The 18,817-nt window shown below is 41.9% G+C and overlaps 1 protein-coding gene across 1 annotated transcript; it reads left to right on the top strand.

Annotated features, from left to right (window-relative positions):
* On the top strand, positions 1-12,153 carry LOC139375349 (nuclear receptor-binding protein-like). The gene is made up of 18 exons (XM_071117047.1): positions 1-189; positions 884-1,242; positions 1,337-1,459; positions 2,035-2,139; positions 2,301-2,390; positions 2,529-2,569; positions 2,863-2,957; positions 3,116-3,199; positions 3,336-3,394; positions 3,546-3,644; positions 3,801-3,933; positions 4,094-4,184; positions 4,287-4,337; positions 4,810-4,945; positions 5,051-5,104; positions 5,226-5,289; positions 8,090-8,145; positions 10,607-12,153. The coding sequence occupies exons 2-18, from the start codon at positions 1,033-1,035 to the stop codon at positions 10,700-10,702; spliced, it is 1,587 nt and encodes a 528-aa protein (XP_070973148.1). The 5' UTR covers positions 1-189; positions 884-1,032; the 3' UTR covers positions 10,703-12,153.
* The last annotated feature ends 6,664 nt before the right edge of the window (positions 12,154-18,817 follow it).

The raw sequence follows: 18,817 nt of genomic DNA, 5'->3' as shown, positions 1-18,817 counted from the left end.
AGGTATAGGTTATCAAAGCTGCGCTTTACATGCGCATTGCGTACAATGGTGGAAGTAGTTCTGATATTCTGCGAATGGGTGTCCCTCCCCCTGGCCATTTATAGATAGCTAGCTTCTAACGTTATTAGCTAGATGAATTACGCACTGTGAGGGGTTTTACAATAAATACATGTCGTCGCTTTCTTATAAGTAAGTAGCTAACCGTGTGTGTTGATAGAATTGCTGGGTAACAATGGGACTATTGCTGACTTGTTAATACGCTAGCTAGCTGACAATAGCTAATAAACTGCTTGCCTAAGTTATCTTGCTAGTTCTCGAGATAGCTAGCTAACTTTGCTAACGTTAGCTAAAGTTGTGTTTTCAGCTTGTTTGTTGTTTATCGGAGTTAGTGCTTGACATTTCCTGAATGCATGTAACTGTTTATGTAGCATTTTGTAGATGAGACCAATGGCCGGGGATAACTTTACGTTTTAGTGAAAGTTGATCAATTAGCTAGCTTCTGTTAGTTATATCTAGTGTCCTGAGTTCGGTATAGAGAGGCGTGTAAAGTTAACTTGAGTGCCCGACAGCCAATTAGCTTGCTCACTAACGTTAGCAAACTAACAAAACAATTTACTTGGCTGCCTCATTAATTACAGTCTACTATAACAACTGCATAGCAAGTAAGCCACTTTTCAATTTTAATTCTGGTAAATCTCTTTTCTTTGCTGCCTTTACTGGTAACCATAGAGTTGTTGTTGAGGAGTGACAAAGCAAGTCTTGACCCAATTGGATTAGTAGTTCATAAAGAAAAGTTGAGGTCTTATTTCATATAACAGGTAAGGTATTGATTGCTATGTAAGTTGTGTGTGTGTGTGATATTAAGTGTCCCGTTTGCCTATAGTGCCTCATAGCTCCCAGGGTGTGTGAGAGGAGGGAGTGGAAGGGGGCGCGACTGCTACAGTTTGAGAAGAGCGAAAAAGGTGTTCTGCCTTCACGCCCCCCCAGAGGAGAAGCGTAGCATAGTCCTTCTCAGAGACCTGTATTGCTGTGATGTCAGAGGGAGACGGTAAACCCCTCCAGGTTCCGGAAGCCAAGGCAGAGACGGTGACCCCAAGTGGCCAGGGACCTGCGTCTGTGTGTCCCCCTGTAACAGGGCCCCCCGCCACCACCCCCACAGAGGATGAGGAGGAGGAGAGCGAAGACGAGTCGGAGATCCTGGAGGAGAGCCCCTGCGGCCGCTGGCAGAAACGCAGAGAGGAGGTGAGATGAGAGACCATTGGACTGTCAATTAACGTTTTGCAACGGTGTTTGTGAAGGTACTGAACCATGTCTCTGCCTCTGTTCTCTCCCCCAGGTGAACCAGCGGAATGTCCCAGGGATAGATGCTGCCTACCTGGCCATGGACACGGAGGAAGGGGTGGAGGTGGTCTGGAACGAGGTCATGTTCTCAGAGAGGAAGAACTTCAAGCTGCAGGAGGTACAGTATGCCTGGCGGCGACACCAGCAGGATGCTCAGTCTGAAATCAGACCCCCAGTGTCCTTTTATTGACTCATTACTTAATCTGAACTCAAATTCAAACAGCTCAAAGCTTCCTTTCTAAGTAGCTGAATACAGGCAGCTCTGGCCTTACAATAAAATAACATCATTTTATTTATACACCACATTTCAGACATGGAATGCAACGCAATGTGTAGTTTACAGGGGGGAAACACTGCTTCAGACTTCCTGTGGTCATGTATTCCGTGATGAAAATAACCTGAGGTGAAGACAAAGGGAAAAAAAGAAGAATCATTCAAATTATGTTGCTACATTCTTCCATCATTTCACTCACTTGCTTTGAGGCTTCTATCTCATGATGCAATCTGGCCTGGAGGAAGAGATAGCATTTGTTATTTCCCCCCTCCTCTCTCTTGTCTAGTAGAACTGTTATCTTTGTACTTGAGCGAATATCTAATGTCATATGCCTTGCACACTGATACAAACAGTTGAGCCCACCACTACAGACCCTGTTTAGTTAAATGTTTACCATGTCTATCCACCTCTGTGAACAGGAGAAGGTGAAGTCTGTGTTTGACAACCTGATACAGCTGGAACATCTCAACATCGTCAAGTTCCACAAGTACTGGGCTGACATCAATGACATCAACCGTGCCAGGGTAAGTTCTGTCTGCTACGAGAGGAGAAACCTTCCTTGTTTGGCCTGGTTGATATAATCAGGACTGAATGCGAGTGAGGAGTGAGGGAAATTATGGAACAATGTAACAACATAATTTGAATGATTCTTCTTAACTTGTTTTTTCCTTTGTCTACACCTCAGGTTATTTTCATCACTGAGTACATGTCCTCTGGAAGTCTGAAGCAGTTTCTGAAGAAGACCAAGAAGAACCACAAGACTATGAATGAAAAGGTGCAGATATCATAATAGAATTAACCCTGCCCACCACGTCATCTACAACACAGTAGCACATCAAAGGATGCTTAGCGTATAAGAAGACATTCAATAGTCTACATGTAACAGGAAGTATGTTGTTTGTTTGTTCTTTAGGCCTGGAAGAGATGGTGCACCCAGATCCTCTCAGCCCTCAGGTCAGTCTTTCTCTCACACAGACCATCTCTGTCATAGCTGCAACGCTAATACCTGGACCCCATATCCAATCCAAATGGGCAGCCAGGGTCATGCTCAGTAGGCACGAAACAGGGCTGAACGTTTTAAAACCGAATGAAATGGGGAGGTACTAATACCCGATATTGTCAAAATGTTTTGATTTCCATTCCAAAATATTTTCCTGTGTAGTGTGCTACTGAACCTACCCTGGTTTATGAGGTAAGCCAAAAAACCACAGTGCTTTACTTCTCTGCTTTCTGATGTGGCTCTGTAGTTACCTCCACTCCTGTGAGCCACCCATCATCCACGGGAACCTGACCTGTGACACCATCTTCATCCAACACAACGGACTCATCAAGATAGGATCAGGTAGGACTCTAGTCATAGCCACTGGTTTATTACGGGCTTAGCAGCAATGTCCAGGCCAGCCCTGTATGGGTTTATCTTCCAGAGATAACATATTTATAACCGGTTATAACAGATTTATAGACTGTCTAACCCAGTATATCTGTGTTTTTCTCCTTCAGTGGCTCCAGACACCATCAACAACCATGTAAAGACCTGCAGAGAGGAGCAGAAAAACCTGCACTTCTTCGCCCCAGAATATGGTGGTAAAGAAGGACATTTATGGATAGGTTATATGTTTGGTTATTTGTAGGGTATAAGGAATGCATATATTCTCAGGAAATGATGGACTATTAAGTCACTCAATCCATTGTTTCCTATCTTACATTCTCTCATCTGTAGCTGTTGCAGATGTCACTACTGCAGTGGATATCTATTCCTTTGGGATGTGTGCCTTGGAGGTGAGATGGGACACTTAACATCACCGATTTCCCATGTCGATTTATCTCTTTGTGCCAGAATTTGTGATGGCATTACTCCGCATCATTTTTATGTGACGGTGTTGCGACTTGTGTTGCGTGGGTGGTGGTGATATCATTGTGTGTTGTGTAGATGGCAGTATTGGAGATCCAGGGGAATGGAGAATCTTCCTACGTCTCTCAGGAGGCCATCAACAATGCCATACAGTCACTGGAAGACCTACTGCAGAGGGTAGGAGTGTGTTTGTCTGTGTGCGTAAACATGACATAATACAGAACATTAATAGATAAGAACAGCTCAAGGACAGAAGTACATATATACATGCGTGCATGTATTATAAGATTTTCCCTGGAACTGTGTGTGATGCCATGTGTGTGTACCTTGCAGGAGTTTATCCAGACTTGTCTGGAGGCTGACCCGTTTAAGAGACCTACAGCCAGAGAGCTGCTGTTCCACCAGGCTCTGTTTGAGGTGCCCCTGTTGAAGCTGTTAGCTGCGCACTGCATAGTCAGCCACCAGCGTGAGTTTTATTGTACACACACACACACACACTCTCACTCACATACTCTGTATCATCAGGCACCAGTGTGAGTCTCAAACACAAGACACGCATTCTCACAAACACACTGCATTGTCACCACCAGTGTGAGTACCCCTAATCTTTTCCATACCTCTTTTAGACATGATCCCTGAGAATGCCTTAGAGGAGATCACTAAGAACATGGACCCCAACCTCATCATCGCTGAAATCAAGGAGGGTGTGCAGCTCAAGTAAGAGACAACAGTTTATACTTCAAGGAAGCCACAGTTGTTTTTTGATCTCAGGGTATTTTCTTCAGAAACCTGTGCTGATCCTGTTTCTTTCCTCATCAGACTGTCTCAGTTTCCTGCCTTGGAGCTGGATAAGTTCCTGGAGGATGTCCGGTAAGGAACTCCCCATCAACTATTGACCACGACTGGACAGATGTCTAGCATGCTCACCACTAAAGGGCGTAGTTAACCCACAGCACTCAGTACTAGACAATGATCATGTAATACACTATACAACCACCTGGTGGCAGTATTTAACTTGGACTGTTATTCTGCTTTGCCTGTATCTCAAATGTGTTTGTATCCAGCCCTTCCACTACTCTTACTTTTAGTTGAAGTATTGTTAGAATCTCTATTTGAAAAATGAATGAGAATACCTGCAAACTCAAGATTTGCTCCCAGAGTTTTGATTTGGCAAGCTTTTGAACAATCCGGGGTCTTCACTTTGGCCTTAATTAAATGTGTGTAAGATTATTGCCTGTCTGTGATTTGACCCCCCCTGATTGGTCATAAACAAATAAAATGTGTACTTTACCCGTCTAATCATGACATGTAAAGTAACCCCGCTGCCCTCCCTACCCAACAGGAATGGCATCTACCCCCTGACAGCATTTGGCTTGCCCTCTCACCAGCAGCCCCAGCAGTCCCCTGTTAAGTCCCCCATTGTCACCCCTTCTGTTAAATCCCCCACCCCAGAACCTGCTGAACTAGAGACACGCAAGGTGAGTGGGGAAAGTATACAAATCCACTCAATGAACTAATAATGGTAATACTACGTAATACATTTTATCTGTTGGATTCCTATCTACATTTCTTACCTTCTGCAGGTTGTTCAGATGCAGTGTAATATTGAGCCGGTGGAGGAGGGTGCAAAACATCATGTAAGTAGCGTTAATCTAATTATTTTTAGATCAGTGAATAAAAGTTAGATGACCATAGACGAGTGTGTTCTAGTGGCCAGTCACTGAATGTGTAACCGTTACATCTCCTTTCTATCCACAGCTGACACTACTGTTGAAGCTGGAGGACAAACTCAACAGACACTTAAGCTGTGACTTGTTACCCAGTAAGAACAAGAGATAGAAACACACAGACATTGATCTGGGCAGGCAGGGACTGGAGATCAAAGTATACGAACAGCTAAAAGAAAAGGAAGACTGCACACACACTGTGATGCTATATCTATGCTATTGGCAACCCAGTGTGCTTTATTAGAACGCTTTGACCCTTAGGTCTTCTATAATAATAGCCTGACAATCCACAGCCCATATACAGCTCCCAAGGGGGCCAATAGGATTAAGTCTTACAGGATGGTCCCTCTCCTAACAGACCAGACAGACCACAAGTCTCCATCAAACTATGTGTTATAGACAGGTGTTTGGGTAAGATAACATAACCACACAGCATTCCTTTAAACCAGGGATGGCAAATGGCAGCCCTCAGATCAATTTAAAATATGTACAATACCAATCAAAAGTTTGGACACACTCAATTCAAGGATTTTTCTTTCTTTTAAAATTGTAGAATAATAGTGAAGACATCAAAATGCTGAAATAACACATGGAATCATGTAGTAACCAAAAAAGTGTTAAACAAATATATTTTAGATTCTTCAAAGTAGCTTCCATTTTCCTTGATGACAGCTTTGCACACTCTTGGCATTCTCTCAACCAGCTTCACCGGGAATGTTTTTCCAACAGTCTTGAAAGAGTTCCCACATATACTGAGCACTTGTTGGCTGCTTTTCCTTCACTTGGCGGTCCAACTTATCCCATACATTCTCAATTGGGTTGAGGTCGGGTGATTGTGGAGGCCAGGTCATCTGATGCAGCACTCCATCACTCTCCTTGGTCAAATAGCCATTACACAGCCCGGAGGTGTGTTGTGTCATTGTCCTGTTGAAAAACAAATGATAGTTCCACTAAGCGCAAACCAGATGGGATGGCGTATTGCTGCAGAATGCTGTGGTAGCCATGCTGGTTAAGTGTGCCTTGAATTCTAAATAAATCACTGACAGTGTCACCAGCAAAGCACCGTCACCCCTCCTTCATGCCGTTCACCTACTCTGCGTCTCACAAAGACACTGATTGGAACCAAAAATGTAAAATGTGGACTCATCAGACCAAAGGACAGATTTCCACCGGTCTAATGTCCATTGCTCGTGTTTCTTGGCCCAAGCAAGTTTCTTCTTCTTATTGGTGTCCTTTTAGTAATGTTTTCTTTGCAGCAATTCGACCATGAAGGCCTGATTCACGCAGTCTCCTCTGAACAGTTGATTTTGAGATGTTTGTTACTTGAACTCTGAAGCATTTATTTGGGCTGGTAACTCTAATGAACATATCCTCTGCAGCAGAGGTAACTCTGGGTCCCAGTTTCATCATAGCACTTGATGGTTTTTGCGACTGCACCTGAAGAAACTTTAAAAGTTCAAGTTCTTGACATTTTCCGGCTTGACTGACCTTCATGTCTTAAATGATGCACTGTCGTTTCTCTTTGCTTATTTGAGCTGTTCTTGCCATAATATGGACTTGGCTTTCGTCTGTATACCACCCCTACCTTGTCACAACACAACTGATTGGTTCAAATGCATTAAGAAGAAAAGGAATTCCACAAATGAGCTTTTAACAAGGCACACCTGATAATTGAAATGCATACCAGGTACCTCATGAAGCTGGTTGAGAGAATGCCAAGAGTGTGCAAAGCTGTCAAGGCAAAGGGTGACTACTTTGAAGATTTTCAAATCTGAAATATATAACACTTTTTTGGTTACTACAGGATTCCATATGTGTTATTTCATAGTTTTGATGTCTTCACTATTATTCTACAATGTAGAAAATAGTAAAAAATAAAGAAAAACCCTTGAATGAGTAGGTGTGTCCAAACTTTTGACTGGTATTGTATATGTATATATTTTTTGGGGGGGGGTACACTCATTCGGGGTCTCAACTTGCTGTTGTGAGTTAGAATAGTAGAATACACAAGGTGGATGTAGGTACCAGACCTGCGAGCAACTGCTGCCCCTCATGATGAGTTCAGATATATTGTGGGCCCCACCCCCATCAAAGTTGTCCATTCCTGCAATTAAACAATGTCAGATTTCACAATTGGAGAGATTTACAGTTATAACCCTCCCAGCTCTTGTTTCAGACTCTGTGTGTGTTGTCTGGGAATGGCACGACTTTGGCCATCCAAGCCTGTCTGTGTTTTTGTCTTTATGACTCCAGACACTGGCCTGCCCTAGTGTACTGTAACCCCAGCCTAACCCACACCAATGGGGCTGCTCCTATCGCATGCATAGCTGCCACCAACAGACTGTGTGCGTGGACATACATGCATGTGTGCCGTGTATGTGTGAAAAGTAGTGGGAGAGTCTAACGTGCAAATAAGATGGAATGGGGAGGGTGGGGGAATGCATAGGCCATATCAGGGATCCCTAGACAGTACAAACAGGATATTATTGAACCCTGTAAGGAATAGAGGTTTAAGTCAGGGATATACATGGAACAAGTCTTTGCATGGCCAGGTGGGTGTGTCCAGACACACACATGGCAGGCGTCTAGTGTTGCAGGCCTGCGTGTTGAGAATGGCAGGCGTGTGTATGCTGCTGGCAGCTGCTCTCTGGGGAGGGCTGGGCACTGACACTTTCTGCAGTAGACACACACATTATGCATCTATCAGTGATAGTAAGATTATAACAGGAAGAGACTAGGCACTACGGTTTCTGTCTAAAGTCCAATGTAACTCTTGTGGTTAATGTTGGTGTTACCAACACAGTTAATTTTGCACCTAAAGGGCAACTTCACTGCTAGACAATGTGTGTGTGTGTGTGTGTGTTTCCACTGACCCTGCTGTCTGTTCTGTTTCAGATGAGAATGTACAGGAACTGGCTGTTGAGCTTGTACAACTGGGCTTCATCAGCGAGGTAAGGGTGTACTTTTGTGAGAGAGAGGAACAAGTGTGTGTGTTTGTAGGGGTTCTGTGGTAGAGAGGTGTGTGTGTGTACAGTAGAGAGGTGTGTGTGTGTCAGGGTTTGTGAGAGTGTAATTGTTGTAGCTGGCATAGGAGAGGCAGTGAGTGTCCATTTAGAGGGTCACACCCTGCACCCACTTCAGCTCTCACTGACCCCTATAAACACACACCCAAATGCCAGATAGCAGCTCCTGCTTTCCACTCTACTATAGATAGGACTGTCTGTTTTTAGAGTCTCCCACTCTTACTTTGTGCCTTCAGAAAGTATTCACATCCTTTAACTTTTCCCACATTTACAGCCTGAATTTAAAATGGATTGTCACTGGCCTACACACAATACCCCATAATGTCAAAGTGGAATTATGTTTTTTAGATTTTAATTTTTTACAAATGAATTTTAAAATAAAAAGCTGAAATGTATTGAGTCAAGCCTAAATAAGTTCAGGAGTAAAAATGTGCTTAATAACTTGCATGGATTCTCTCTGTATGCAATAAGTGTTTAACATGATTTTTGAATGATTTCTGTACCCCGCACATACAAGTATCAACACCGGGGGAATAAATCAAATTACATCCGTAATATCGACAGAAACATGGCAAACGTTTTTTCTAATCAATCCTCAAGGTGTTTTTCAAATATCTATTCCATAATATATCAACTGGGACAATTGGCGTTTCAGTAGGAGCGAGAGGGAAAATGACTACCTGTCTTTTACGCAAGAATCACTCTGAGAGCCCTCAGCTGGCCACTTACGCAATGTAGTCGTTTACGTTCATTCTTCAACATAAAGGCGTGAAACTACGTCAAAATGCTGTAGACACCTTAGGGAATACGTAGAAAAAGGAATCTGGTTGATATCCCTTTCAATGGCCAATAGGGGTGCATAGGAAGACAACGGTTTCAAAATAAGAGGCACTTCCTGATTGGATTTTCCTCAGGGTTTCTCCTACAATATCAGTTATGTTATACTCACAGTCAATATTTTGACAGTTTTGGAAACTTTTTAGTGTTTTCTATCCTAAGCTGTCAATTATATGCATATTCTAGCATCTGGTCCTGAGAAATAGGCGGTTTACTTTGGGAACGTTATTTTTCCAAAAATAAAATAGGGCCCCCTAGTTTCAAGAGGTTAATAACTTGCATGGATTCTCTCTGTGTGCAATAATAGTTTTTAACATGATTTTTGAATGACTACCTCATCTCTGTACCCCGCACATACAAGTATCTGTATGGTCCCTCAGTCGAGCAGTGAATTACAACCACGGGTTCAACCACAAAGACCAGGGAGGTTTTCCAATGCCTCACAAAGAAGGGCACCTATTGGTAGATCGGTAAAAAACACTGACATTGAATATCCCTTTTAACATGGTGAAGTTATTAATTATTCTTTGGGTGGTGTGTCAATACACCCAGTCACTACATGAATATAGGTGGCCTTCTTAACTCAGTTGCCGCAGAGGAAGGACATCGCTCAGGGATTTCACCATGAGGCCAGTGGTGACTTTAAAATTTTAATGTCTATGGTAGGAGAAAACTGAGGATGGATCAACAACAGTGTAGTTACTCCACAATACTAACCTAAATGACAAAGTGAAAAGGAAGTAAAGTAGTAGTACTGCAAAAAATGTGGCAAAGCAATTAACTTTTTGTTCTGAATACAAAGTGTTATGTTTGGGGCAAATCCAACACATCACTGATTTACCACTCTTCATATTTTAAAGCACGGTGGTGGCTGCATCATGTTATGGGTATGCTTGTCATCGGCAAGGACTAGGGAGTTTTTTAAATTTATTAACAAAATAGAGCTAAGAACAGGCAATATCCTAGAGGAAAACAAGGTTCAGTCCTGCTTTTCAACAGACACTGGGAGATAAATTCACCTTCAGCAGGACAAGTACCTAAAGCACAAGGCCAAATAGACACTAGTTACTAACCAAGACACCGTTGAATGTTCCTGAGTGGCCTAGTTACAGTTTTGACTTAAATCAGCTTGAAAATCAAAAGCAAGATTTGAAAATGGCTGTCTAGCAATGATCAACAACTAACCTGACAGAATTTGAACACAATCCAGGTGTAGAAAGCTCTTAGGCTGTAGTCGCTGCCAAAGGTGATTGATTCTAACATGTATTGACTCAGGGGTGTGAATACTTGTGCAAATTGCATATTTCTGTATTTAATTTTCGATAAATTTACAAAAATATCTAACATGTTTTCACTTCATTATGGGATATTGTGTGTAAATGGGTGTGAAAAAAATATTTTTACTCCATTTTGAATTCAGGCTGTAACAACAAACTGGAATAAGTCAAGGGGTATGCATACATTCTGAAGGCACTGTATATCTCTGAAGCATGGCATCCATAATATCTTCAATATGTTCAACAACATGTTAATTGATTGATTGTCCCTACAGGTGGACCAAAGCAGGATGGCCACTGTGTTAGAAGAGGCCTTCACCAAGTTCTTCAGCAGAAACGGTTCCCTCAATCCCATTACTGTGTCCTCATAACAGGATCAACATGGACCCCCATTCCATTACTCCATTACCTACACGCTTGTTACAACCCTCCCTTTCTTACCCCTAAGGATCCATGGATCCCCACTTCAGTACATATACACCTATTGGCAGGCTTAGGCCTACACCTATACCCCTGCTGGCCCCAACCACCACACATACACACGCCACACCCCCTGCCTCAGACTCTTTCACCCAAAACCTTGTGTGGTGTCTTCTATTTCTCTGGAGGACCATAGAGCCTTATTGTGGGGCTGTCCGAGTCAGTCCCTCTCTGTTTAGTTCTCTCTATATACACAGTAGCAACTTCTTTTGGAAAGGAAGCCAACACAGTTATCATATGTCAGTGTTACTTGTTTGTTTGTGTTTTATATCTTTGCCATTTGCCTTCTCGGTGGCTGTATACATGCACATGCTATCCGCCTTAAAGTTCTCTGCTTCAGTGTGGTCACGCACGGCTGTGCATGAATGTCTGCAGTGAACTTACCTGTAGGTGACCATTGTAGGCTGCGTTTAGACAGCCTGCCAAATTCTGATCTTTTTTTCTCTAATTGGTCTTTTAACCAATGAAAAATATCTGAATTGGCTATATTTATGTTACAAATGTGTCATTGTATCTTTCCCATTTTTGTTTTTTACACTCATAGTTTACTGTGGTCTCAACTGATGGAGCCAATAGTCTGGGAGGGGCTGTATTTACAGGCTGTCAGTCAAAGCAGAGGAACACGCTGAATGATTTACTGGAGCTGTCCAATGGCTGGAGCTGTAGTTAAGAGGTGTTTGCGTGGTGAACAGTATTCATGCCTCTGATTTGTTATCACAACTGTATCTGTTCTGTAAAAAAATATATACTTTACATTGTTTGGCAAACCTTATTTCTTATAGTGTACTTGGATAATGAAATGGTTTCCTTTGGACGTTCCGTTGAATATTCTGCCTATTGAGAAAGTTTTTTTTGTTGTGAACAGCAAGTAAGGGTTTTACTTTACTGTACACATCCAAAGAGGAGTTTGTATGAGGAATAAATATATAGATATAAGTGGATAAATTGTTAATGTAGTGGCCTGGCTGTGTGACTGGTACTGCTTTAGCCAAGCTGTTGTCTTGCCAAATACAAAAATGAAATGCTGTTGAACGCAGTTAGGTAACCTTGGTCACGTTCAGTAGGACACAATTTTGTGGAATTAAAATCTGTTTTACAGTTACTGTAATATTCAATGTGCTTTTTTTTCTTTATAGTAGTCTATCTATGTTCTGAGGAGCACTTGGGCAGTGTAGTTAGTGGTTGAGAAAGAGGGTGTGTGTGCGTGCGCATGAGAAGTAAGTTTGTGCTCGTGTGCCTTCTGACAAGTGCGTATCCTATGACAGCCTCTGCAATGTATGACTTTGTTTCCTCTTTAAATTGTTTGGTATTTTCTATTTGTAAATAAATATGTAATGCACCACCTCTGCCCAAATATCTCATTATTTACTAAATCTCCTTCCAACTGGGATGTTTAATCAGGAAGTGCTAACAGTAACTAACTGAATACAGTTGAAGTTGGACGTTTACATACACTCAGGTTGGAGTCATTAAAAACTTGTTTTTCAACCATTCCACAAATTTCTTGTTAGCAAACTATAGTTTTGCTAAGTCTGTTAGGACATCTACTTTGTTCATGACACAAGTAATTTATCCATTAATTGTTTGCAGACAGATTATTTCATTTATAATTCACTGTATCACAATTCCAGTGGGTCAGAAGTTTACATACACTAAGTTGACTGTGCCTTTGAAAAGCTTAGAAAATTCCAGAAAATTGTCATCAGAAGCTTCTGATAGGCTAATTGACATCATTTGAGTCAATTGGAGGTGTACCTGTGGATGTATTTCAAGGCCTACCTTCAAACTCAGTGCGTCTGCTTGACATTATGGGAAAATCAAAAGAAATCAGCCAAAACCTCGGAAAACAATTGTAGACCTCCACATGTCTGGTTCATTCTTGGGAGAATTTTCTAAACGCCTGAAGGTACCATGTTCATCTGTACAAAAAATAGTACGCAAGTATTAACACCATGGGACCACGCAGCCATCATACCGCTCAGGAAGGAGATGTGTTCTGTCTCCTAGAGTTGAACGTACTTTGGTGCGAAAAGTGCAAATCAATCCCAGAACAACAGCAAAGGACCTTCTGAAGATGCTGGAGGGAACGTATCTATATCCACAGTAAAACGAGTCCTATATCGACATAACCTGAAAGGCCGCTCAGCAAGGAAGAAGCCACTGCTCCAAAACCGCCATAAAAAAAGCCAGATTACGGTTTGCATCTGCACATGGGGACAAAGATCGTAATTTTTGGAGAAATGTCCTCCGGTCTGATGAAACGAAAATAGAACTGTTGGGTCATAATGATCATCGTTATGTTTGGAGGAGAAAGGGGGAGGCTTGCAAGCCGAAGAACACCATCCCAACCGTGAAGCACGGGGGTGCAGCATCATGTTGTTTGGGTGCTTTGCTGCAGGAGGGACTGGTGCACTTCACAAAATAGATGACATCATGAGAGAGGAAAATTATGTGGATATATTGAAGCAACATCTCAAGACATCAGTCATGAAGTTAAAGCTTGGTCGCAAATGGGTCTTCCAAATGGACAATGACCCCAAGCATACTTCCAAAGTTGTGGCAAAATGGCTTAAGGACAACAAAGTCAAGGTATTGGAGTGGCCATCACAAAGTCCTGACCTCAATCCTATAGAAAATATGTGGGCAGAACTGAAAAAGCGTGTGTGAGCAAGGAGGCCTACAAACCTGACTCAGTTACACCAGCTCTGTCAGGTGGAATGAGACAAAATTCACCCAACGTATTGTGGGAAGCTTGTGGAAGGCTACCTGAAACGTTTGACCAAAGTTAAACAATTTAAAGGCAATGCTGCCAAATACTAATCGAGTGGATGTAAACTTGTGACCCACTGGGAATGTGATGAAAGAAATAAAAGCTGAAATAAATAATTCTCTCTACTATTATTCTGACATTTCACATTCTTAAAATAAAGTGGTGATCCTAACTGACCTAAAACAGGGAATTTTTACTAGATTAAATATCAGGAATGGTGAAAAACTGAGTTTAAATGTATTTGACTAAGGTGTATGTAAACTTCCGACTTCAACTGTACCTCCAGCTAATCTGTGTGGTTCACGCTCACCATTATCAAATAGTATTTGTCACATGCCTTGTAAACAACAGGTGTGGACCAACGGTGAAATGCTTTCTTACGGGCCCTTCCCAACAATGCAGAGGAAGAAAATGTAGGAATAGGAAAGTAAAACATGTAATAATAGATACACAATGAGTAATGAAAACTTGGCTATATACAAAGGGTGCGAGGGTTTAACTAACTATTGCACAATCGTATTATTTGGGGGGTAGAAGCTGTTCAGGATCCTGTTGGTTCCAGAATTGGTGCATCGGTACTGCTTGTCGTGCGCTAGCAGAGAGAACAGTCTGTGACTTGTTGCCTGGAGACACTGCCCGGTATAGAAGTCCTGGATGGCAGTCATCTACTGGGCCGTTCGCACTACCCTCTGTAGCGCCTTGCGGTAGAATGCCAAGCAGTTGCCATACCATGCAGTGATGCAGTCAAGATTATCTCAATAGTGTAGCTGTAGAACTTTTTGAGGATCTGAAAATCTTTTCCGTCTCCTGAGGGAGAAGAGGCGTTGTTGTCGTGCCCTCTTAACGACTGTGTTGGTGTGTATGGATTATGATCCAAATTAAATCAAATTTTATTTGTCACATGCGCCAGATACAGTGCTTACTTATGAGCCCTTTCCCAACAATACAGAGTTAAAAAGTAAGAAAAGAATAGCAAATAAGAAAAAAAGGAAATAGTGACATAATAAAATAACAATAGCGAGGCTATATACAGGGAGTACCGGTACTGAGACAATGTGCAGGGGTATGAGGTAGTTGAGGTAATTAAGGTAATGTGTACATGTCGGTAGGGGTAAAAAAGGGGACTATGCAATCAGGAAAGATAATAAAATCCAGGCACATGTTATTTGTCACATGCGCCGAATACTTACTTATACAAGCCCTTAACCAACAATACAGTTCAAGAAAATATTTCCTAAATAAACTAAAGTTAAAAAAATAAAATAAAAAAGTCACACGAAAATTATTAACAATAACGAGGCAATATACAGGGGGTACCGGTACCGAGTCAATGTGTACAGGTTAGTCGAGATCATTTGTAAAGTGACTGCATAGATCAAAAACAGCGATTAGCAGTAGTGTAAAAACAAGGGGGGGTTGGGGGTCAAATAGTCTGGGTGGCCATTTGATTAACTGTTCAGCAGTTTTATGGCTTGGGGGTAGAAGCGGTTCAGGAGCCTTGGGTCGCAGACTTGGTGCTCCGGTACCGCTTGCCATGCGGTAGCAAAAAGACCAGTCTATGACTTGGGTGACTGGAGTCTTTGACAATATTTAGGGCCTTCCTCTGACACTAACTGGTATAGAGGTCCTGAATGGCAGGGAGTTCGGTCCCGGTGATGTACTGGGCCGTACGCACTACTCTCTGTAGCGCCTTGCGGTCGGATGTCAAGCAGTTGCCTTACCATGTGGTGATGCAGCCAGTCAAGCTGCAGAATTTTTTGAAGATCGGAAGGCCCATGCGAAATCTTTTCAGCCTCCTGAGAGGGAAAAGGCGTTGTCATGGCCTCTTCACAACTGTGTTGGTGTGTTTGGACCATGATCCTTAGTGTATACTAAATACTGAACAACAGCTATGAACATAATATGTAACCCCAATAATCTTTGTCCCGTTAATGTCCCGTGGGCAGATTCTGCACAGTTGACCAAATTATGTGAGATTTTACTTCTGGGTTAACCGAGATTGCCCTCCCTTGAACTCCCAACTCAAACATCAAAGGCATCACATCCCTGGGAATAAGCTTCACCCTCCCCAATTTATTCAAACCCTTCCAGAACAAACTAATTCACTCAAAAATAATTTCCTTCCACCATTCATGTAGACAAGAGTGCAGAATCTAGAACACTTCCATAGTCTCCATTAGGGCTGTTGCGGTCATGAAATTTCGTCAGCTGGTGATTGTCAAGCAAATAACCGCCGGTCCCACAGTAAATGAAGGTTAATGAACATAAACACATTTAGCATTTCCTAGCTTCCAAGCCACTGATGCAGATCTTTGGAACATCTACATTTTAAAAAAGTCTAATAAATCCATGTAATATAGCCTACACCATCAAAATAAATCCATCATTTATTTCTGACCAGTCTAAAGAAACAATATATAAAGAAAATGTAGTCTATTTCAGAAGAACAGAATACCATACTGAGTTGTCCTTATGTTAGGCCCTGATCTGGCTATCCCATAGGGCTGTGGGCAACACTAGTTCATTTACCAGACAAGATTTGCTTAGTATTCCATGGCATTATTTTATATTATTTTATAGCATGAAGAATACAATTTAACATATATGAATAAAGGATATTTTCTCCAAATTATTTGAGGGAGTATGCATATACTCTGTGTTGAGCAGTTAACAAAGAAACAGGTACTCCTATATGCTTAATTTAGAGTTATTTATTTAACTTTAGTTGTGATACAAACATTGGGCTATATGTTTTAATACATTCTAAGGCTGCATGATACGACTCTAATGATCATTTGAAAAAGGTTGCATAAAAGGCATGAGCTCTGCTTTGTTTTTTTGCACAGGCTGTACACACTTCATCAGTCTCTCATTCACAAGCACTTGTTAATGCCTAAAACTTTACGTTGGCATCTCCTTTGTGTCGCCATAATGCCCCCTAAAAAAATCCATGCCTTTTGCGGCCAGGGGCCCTTGGGCAGAATATAACAATGATAATTTTCTTCTCGGGGCTGCATGCTCCGAAGCACCGCTAACTCACATGGCTCTCCATCAAATGATCGGGTCTTTCTCACAGGCTACAAGTGAAGACAGACACATTGGGGACACAACTGGGCGGGTCCTTATCCCATTCCGAGGCACATATTGAAGATATTGGAAGAACTGTCCACATTTACTTTTCATCAGCCAACAAGATGAGTAGGCCTTACGAACTGCAAAAACACTATCCTATGTCAATCTACTATCCACATAGTACAAAAGTTGACCTATTCTATTCTGTGCAAGAAATAAATATTCCAAACATAGTCTGGGACAGTTGTGGGATGCGATAGATCCCAAATTAATACAACCACTAGAATAAAAAAAAAACGTTTTTAAGCAACAGATCACAACGCTTATTTTAATATGTTGATAAACTATTAGGCCATTTCTTCACATTATAAGCACAGCAATGTGCACACAGTATTAGGCTATAAGTGCGAATTGTCCATTAGCGGGAAAACACCATTCTCAAAAGTGACCGCAAATTCGATATGCATGTAATGCTTTTTATTTTTATGGTGAAAATGATCTTCCCCAAATTTGAAACTCATTTACAATACCAGTCAAAAGTTTGGACACACCTACTCAGTCAAGGGTTTTTCTTAATTTTTTACTATTTTCTACATTGTAGAATAATAGTGAAGGCCTCAAAACTATGAAATAACACACATGGAATCATGTAGCAACCAAAAAAGTGTTCAACAAATCAAAATATATGTTATATTTTAGATTCTTCAAAGTAGTCACCCTTTGCCTTGATGACAGCTTTGCACACTCTTGACATTCTCTCAACCAGCTTCATGAGGTAGTCACCTGGAATGCATTTGAATTAACAGGTGTGCCTTGTTAAAAGTTCATTTGTGGAATTTCTATCCTTCTTAATGTGTTTGAGCCAATAATTTGAGTTATGACAAGGTAGGGGTGGTATACAGAAGAAAGCCCTATTTGGTAAAAGACCAAGTCCATACTATGGCAAGAACAGCTCAAATAGAGAAACGACAGTCCATCATTACTTTGAGACATGAAGGTCAGTCAATGCGGAACATTTCAAGAACTTTTAAGGTTTCTTCAAGTGCAGTAGCAAAAACCATCAAGCGCTATGATGAAACTGGCTCTCATGAGGACTACCACAGGAAAGGAAGACCCAGAGTTACCTCTGCTGCAGAGGATAAGTTCATTAGAGTCACCAGCCTCAGAAATTGCAGCCCAAATACATTTTAAAAGTAACAGACACGTTAAAAAAGTAACGTTTCTCAACATCAACTGTTCAGAGGAGACTGTGTGAATCAGGCCTTGCTGCAAGGAAACCACTACTAAAGGACACCAATAATAAGAAGATACTTGCTTGGGCTTAGAAACACGAGCAATGAACATTAGACCGGTGGAAATCTGTTCTTTAGTCTGATGAGTCCAAATTTTCAATTTTTGGTTCTAACAGCCATGTCTTTGTGAGATGCAGAGTAGGTGAAAGGATGATCTCCACATGGCACAACAGTCTAAGGCACTGCATCTCAGTGCTAGAGGCGTCACTACAGACACCCTGGTTTGAATCCAGGCTGTATCACAACCGGCCGTGATTGGGAGTCCCATAGGGCGGCGCACAATTGGCCCAGCGTCATCCGGGTTTGGCCGCTGAAGGCTGTCTTTGTAAATAAGAATTTGTTCTTGCCCGGTTAGATTAAATAAATAAAAAATGTAAAATGTGTGGCTCCACCGTGAAGCATGGAGGAGGAGGTGTGATGGTGTTTGCTGGTGACACTGTCACTGACTTATTTAGAATTCAAGGCACACTTAACCAGTGTAACAGTATAGCTTCCGTCCCTCTCCTCGCTCCGAACCAGGGACCCTCTGCACACATCAACAACTGACACCCACGAAGCATCATTACCCATCGCTCCACAAAAGCCACAGCCCTTGCGGAACAAGGGGAACAACTACTTCAAGGTCTCAGAGCAAGTGACATCACCGATTGAAACACTATTAGCACACACCACCGCTAACTAGCTAGCAATTTCACATCGGTTACACCAGCATGGCTACCACAGCATTCTGCAGCAATACACCATCCCATCTGGTTTGTGCTTAGTGGGACTATCCTTTGTTTTTCAACAGGACAATGACCCAACACACCTACAGGCTGTGTAATGACTATTTGACCAAGAAAGAGAGGGATGGTACTCAGCACTCTATTCCA

Source organism: Oncorhynchus clarkii, chromosome 19, assembly GCF_045791955.1.
Source record: "Oncorhynchus clarkii lewisi isolate Uvic-CL-2024 chromosome 19, UVic_Ocla_1.0, whole genome shotgun sequence".
Taxonomy (NCBI): Eukaryota; Metazoa; Chordata; class Actinopteri; order Salmoniformes; family Salmonidae; genus Oncorhynchus; species Oncorhynchus clarkii.
The sequence above is the reverse complement of the archived record's forward strand: the minus strand, read 5'-3'. Positions and strand labels throughout refer to the sequence as shown.

What these genes read in the sequence shown, in the direction of transcription:
- LOC139375349 (XM_071117047.1), top strand. Translation starts at nt 1,033, where the DNA reads ATGTCAGAGGGAGACGGTAAACCCCTCCAGGTTCCGGAAGCCAAGGCA. An exon ending in CTTCGCCCCAGAATATGGTG is followed by an intron (nt 3,200 to 3,335) that starts GTAAAGAAGGAC and finishes TCTCATCTGTAG; the next exon opens with CTGTTGCAGATGTCACTACT. An exon ending in CTGAACTAGAGACACGCAAG is followed by an intron (nt 4,946 to 5,050) that starts GTGAGTGGGGAA and finishes TACCTTCTGCAG; the next exon opens with GTTGTTCAGATGCAGTGTAA.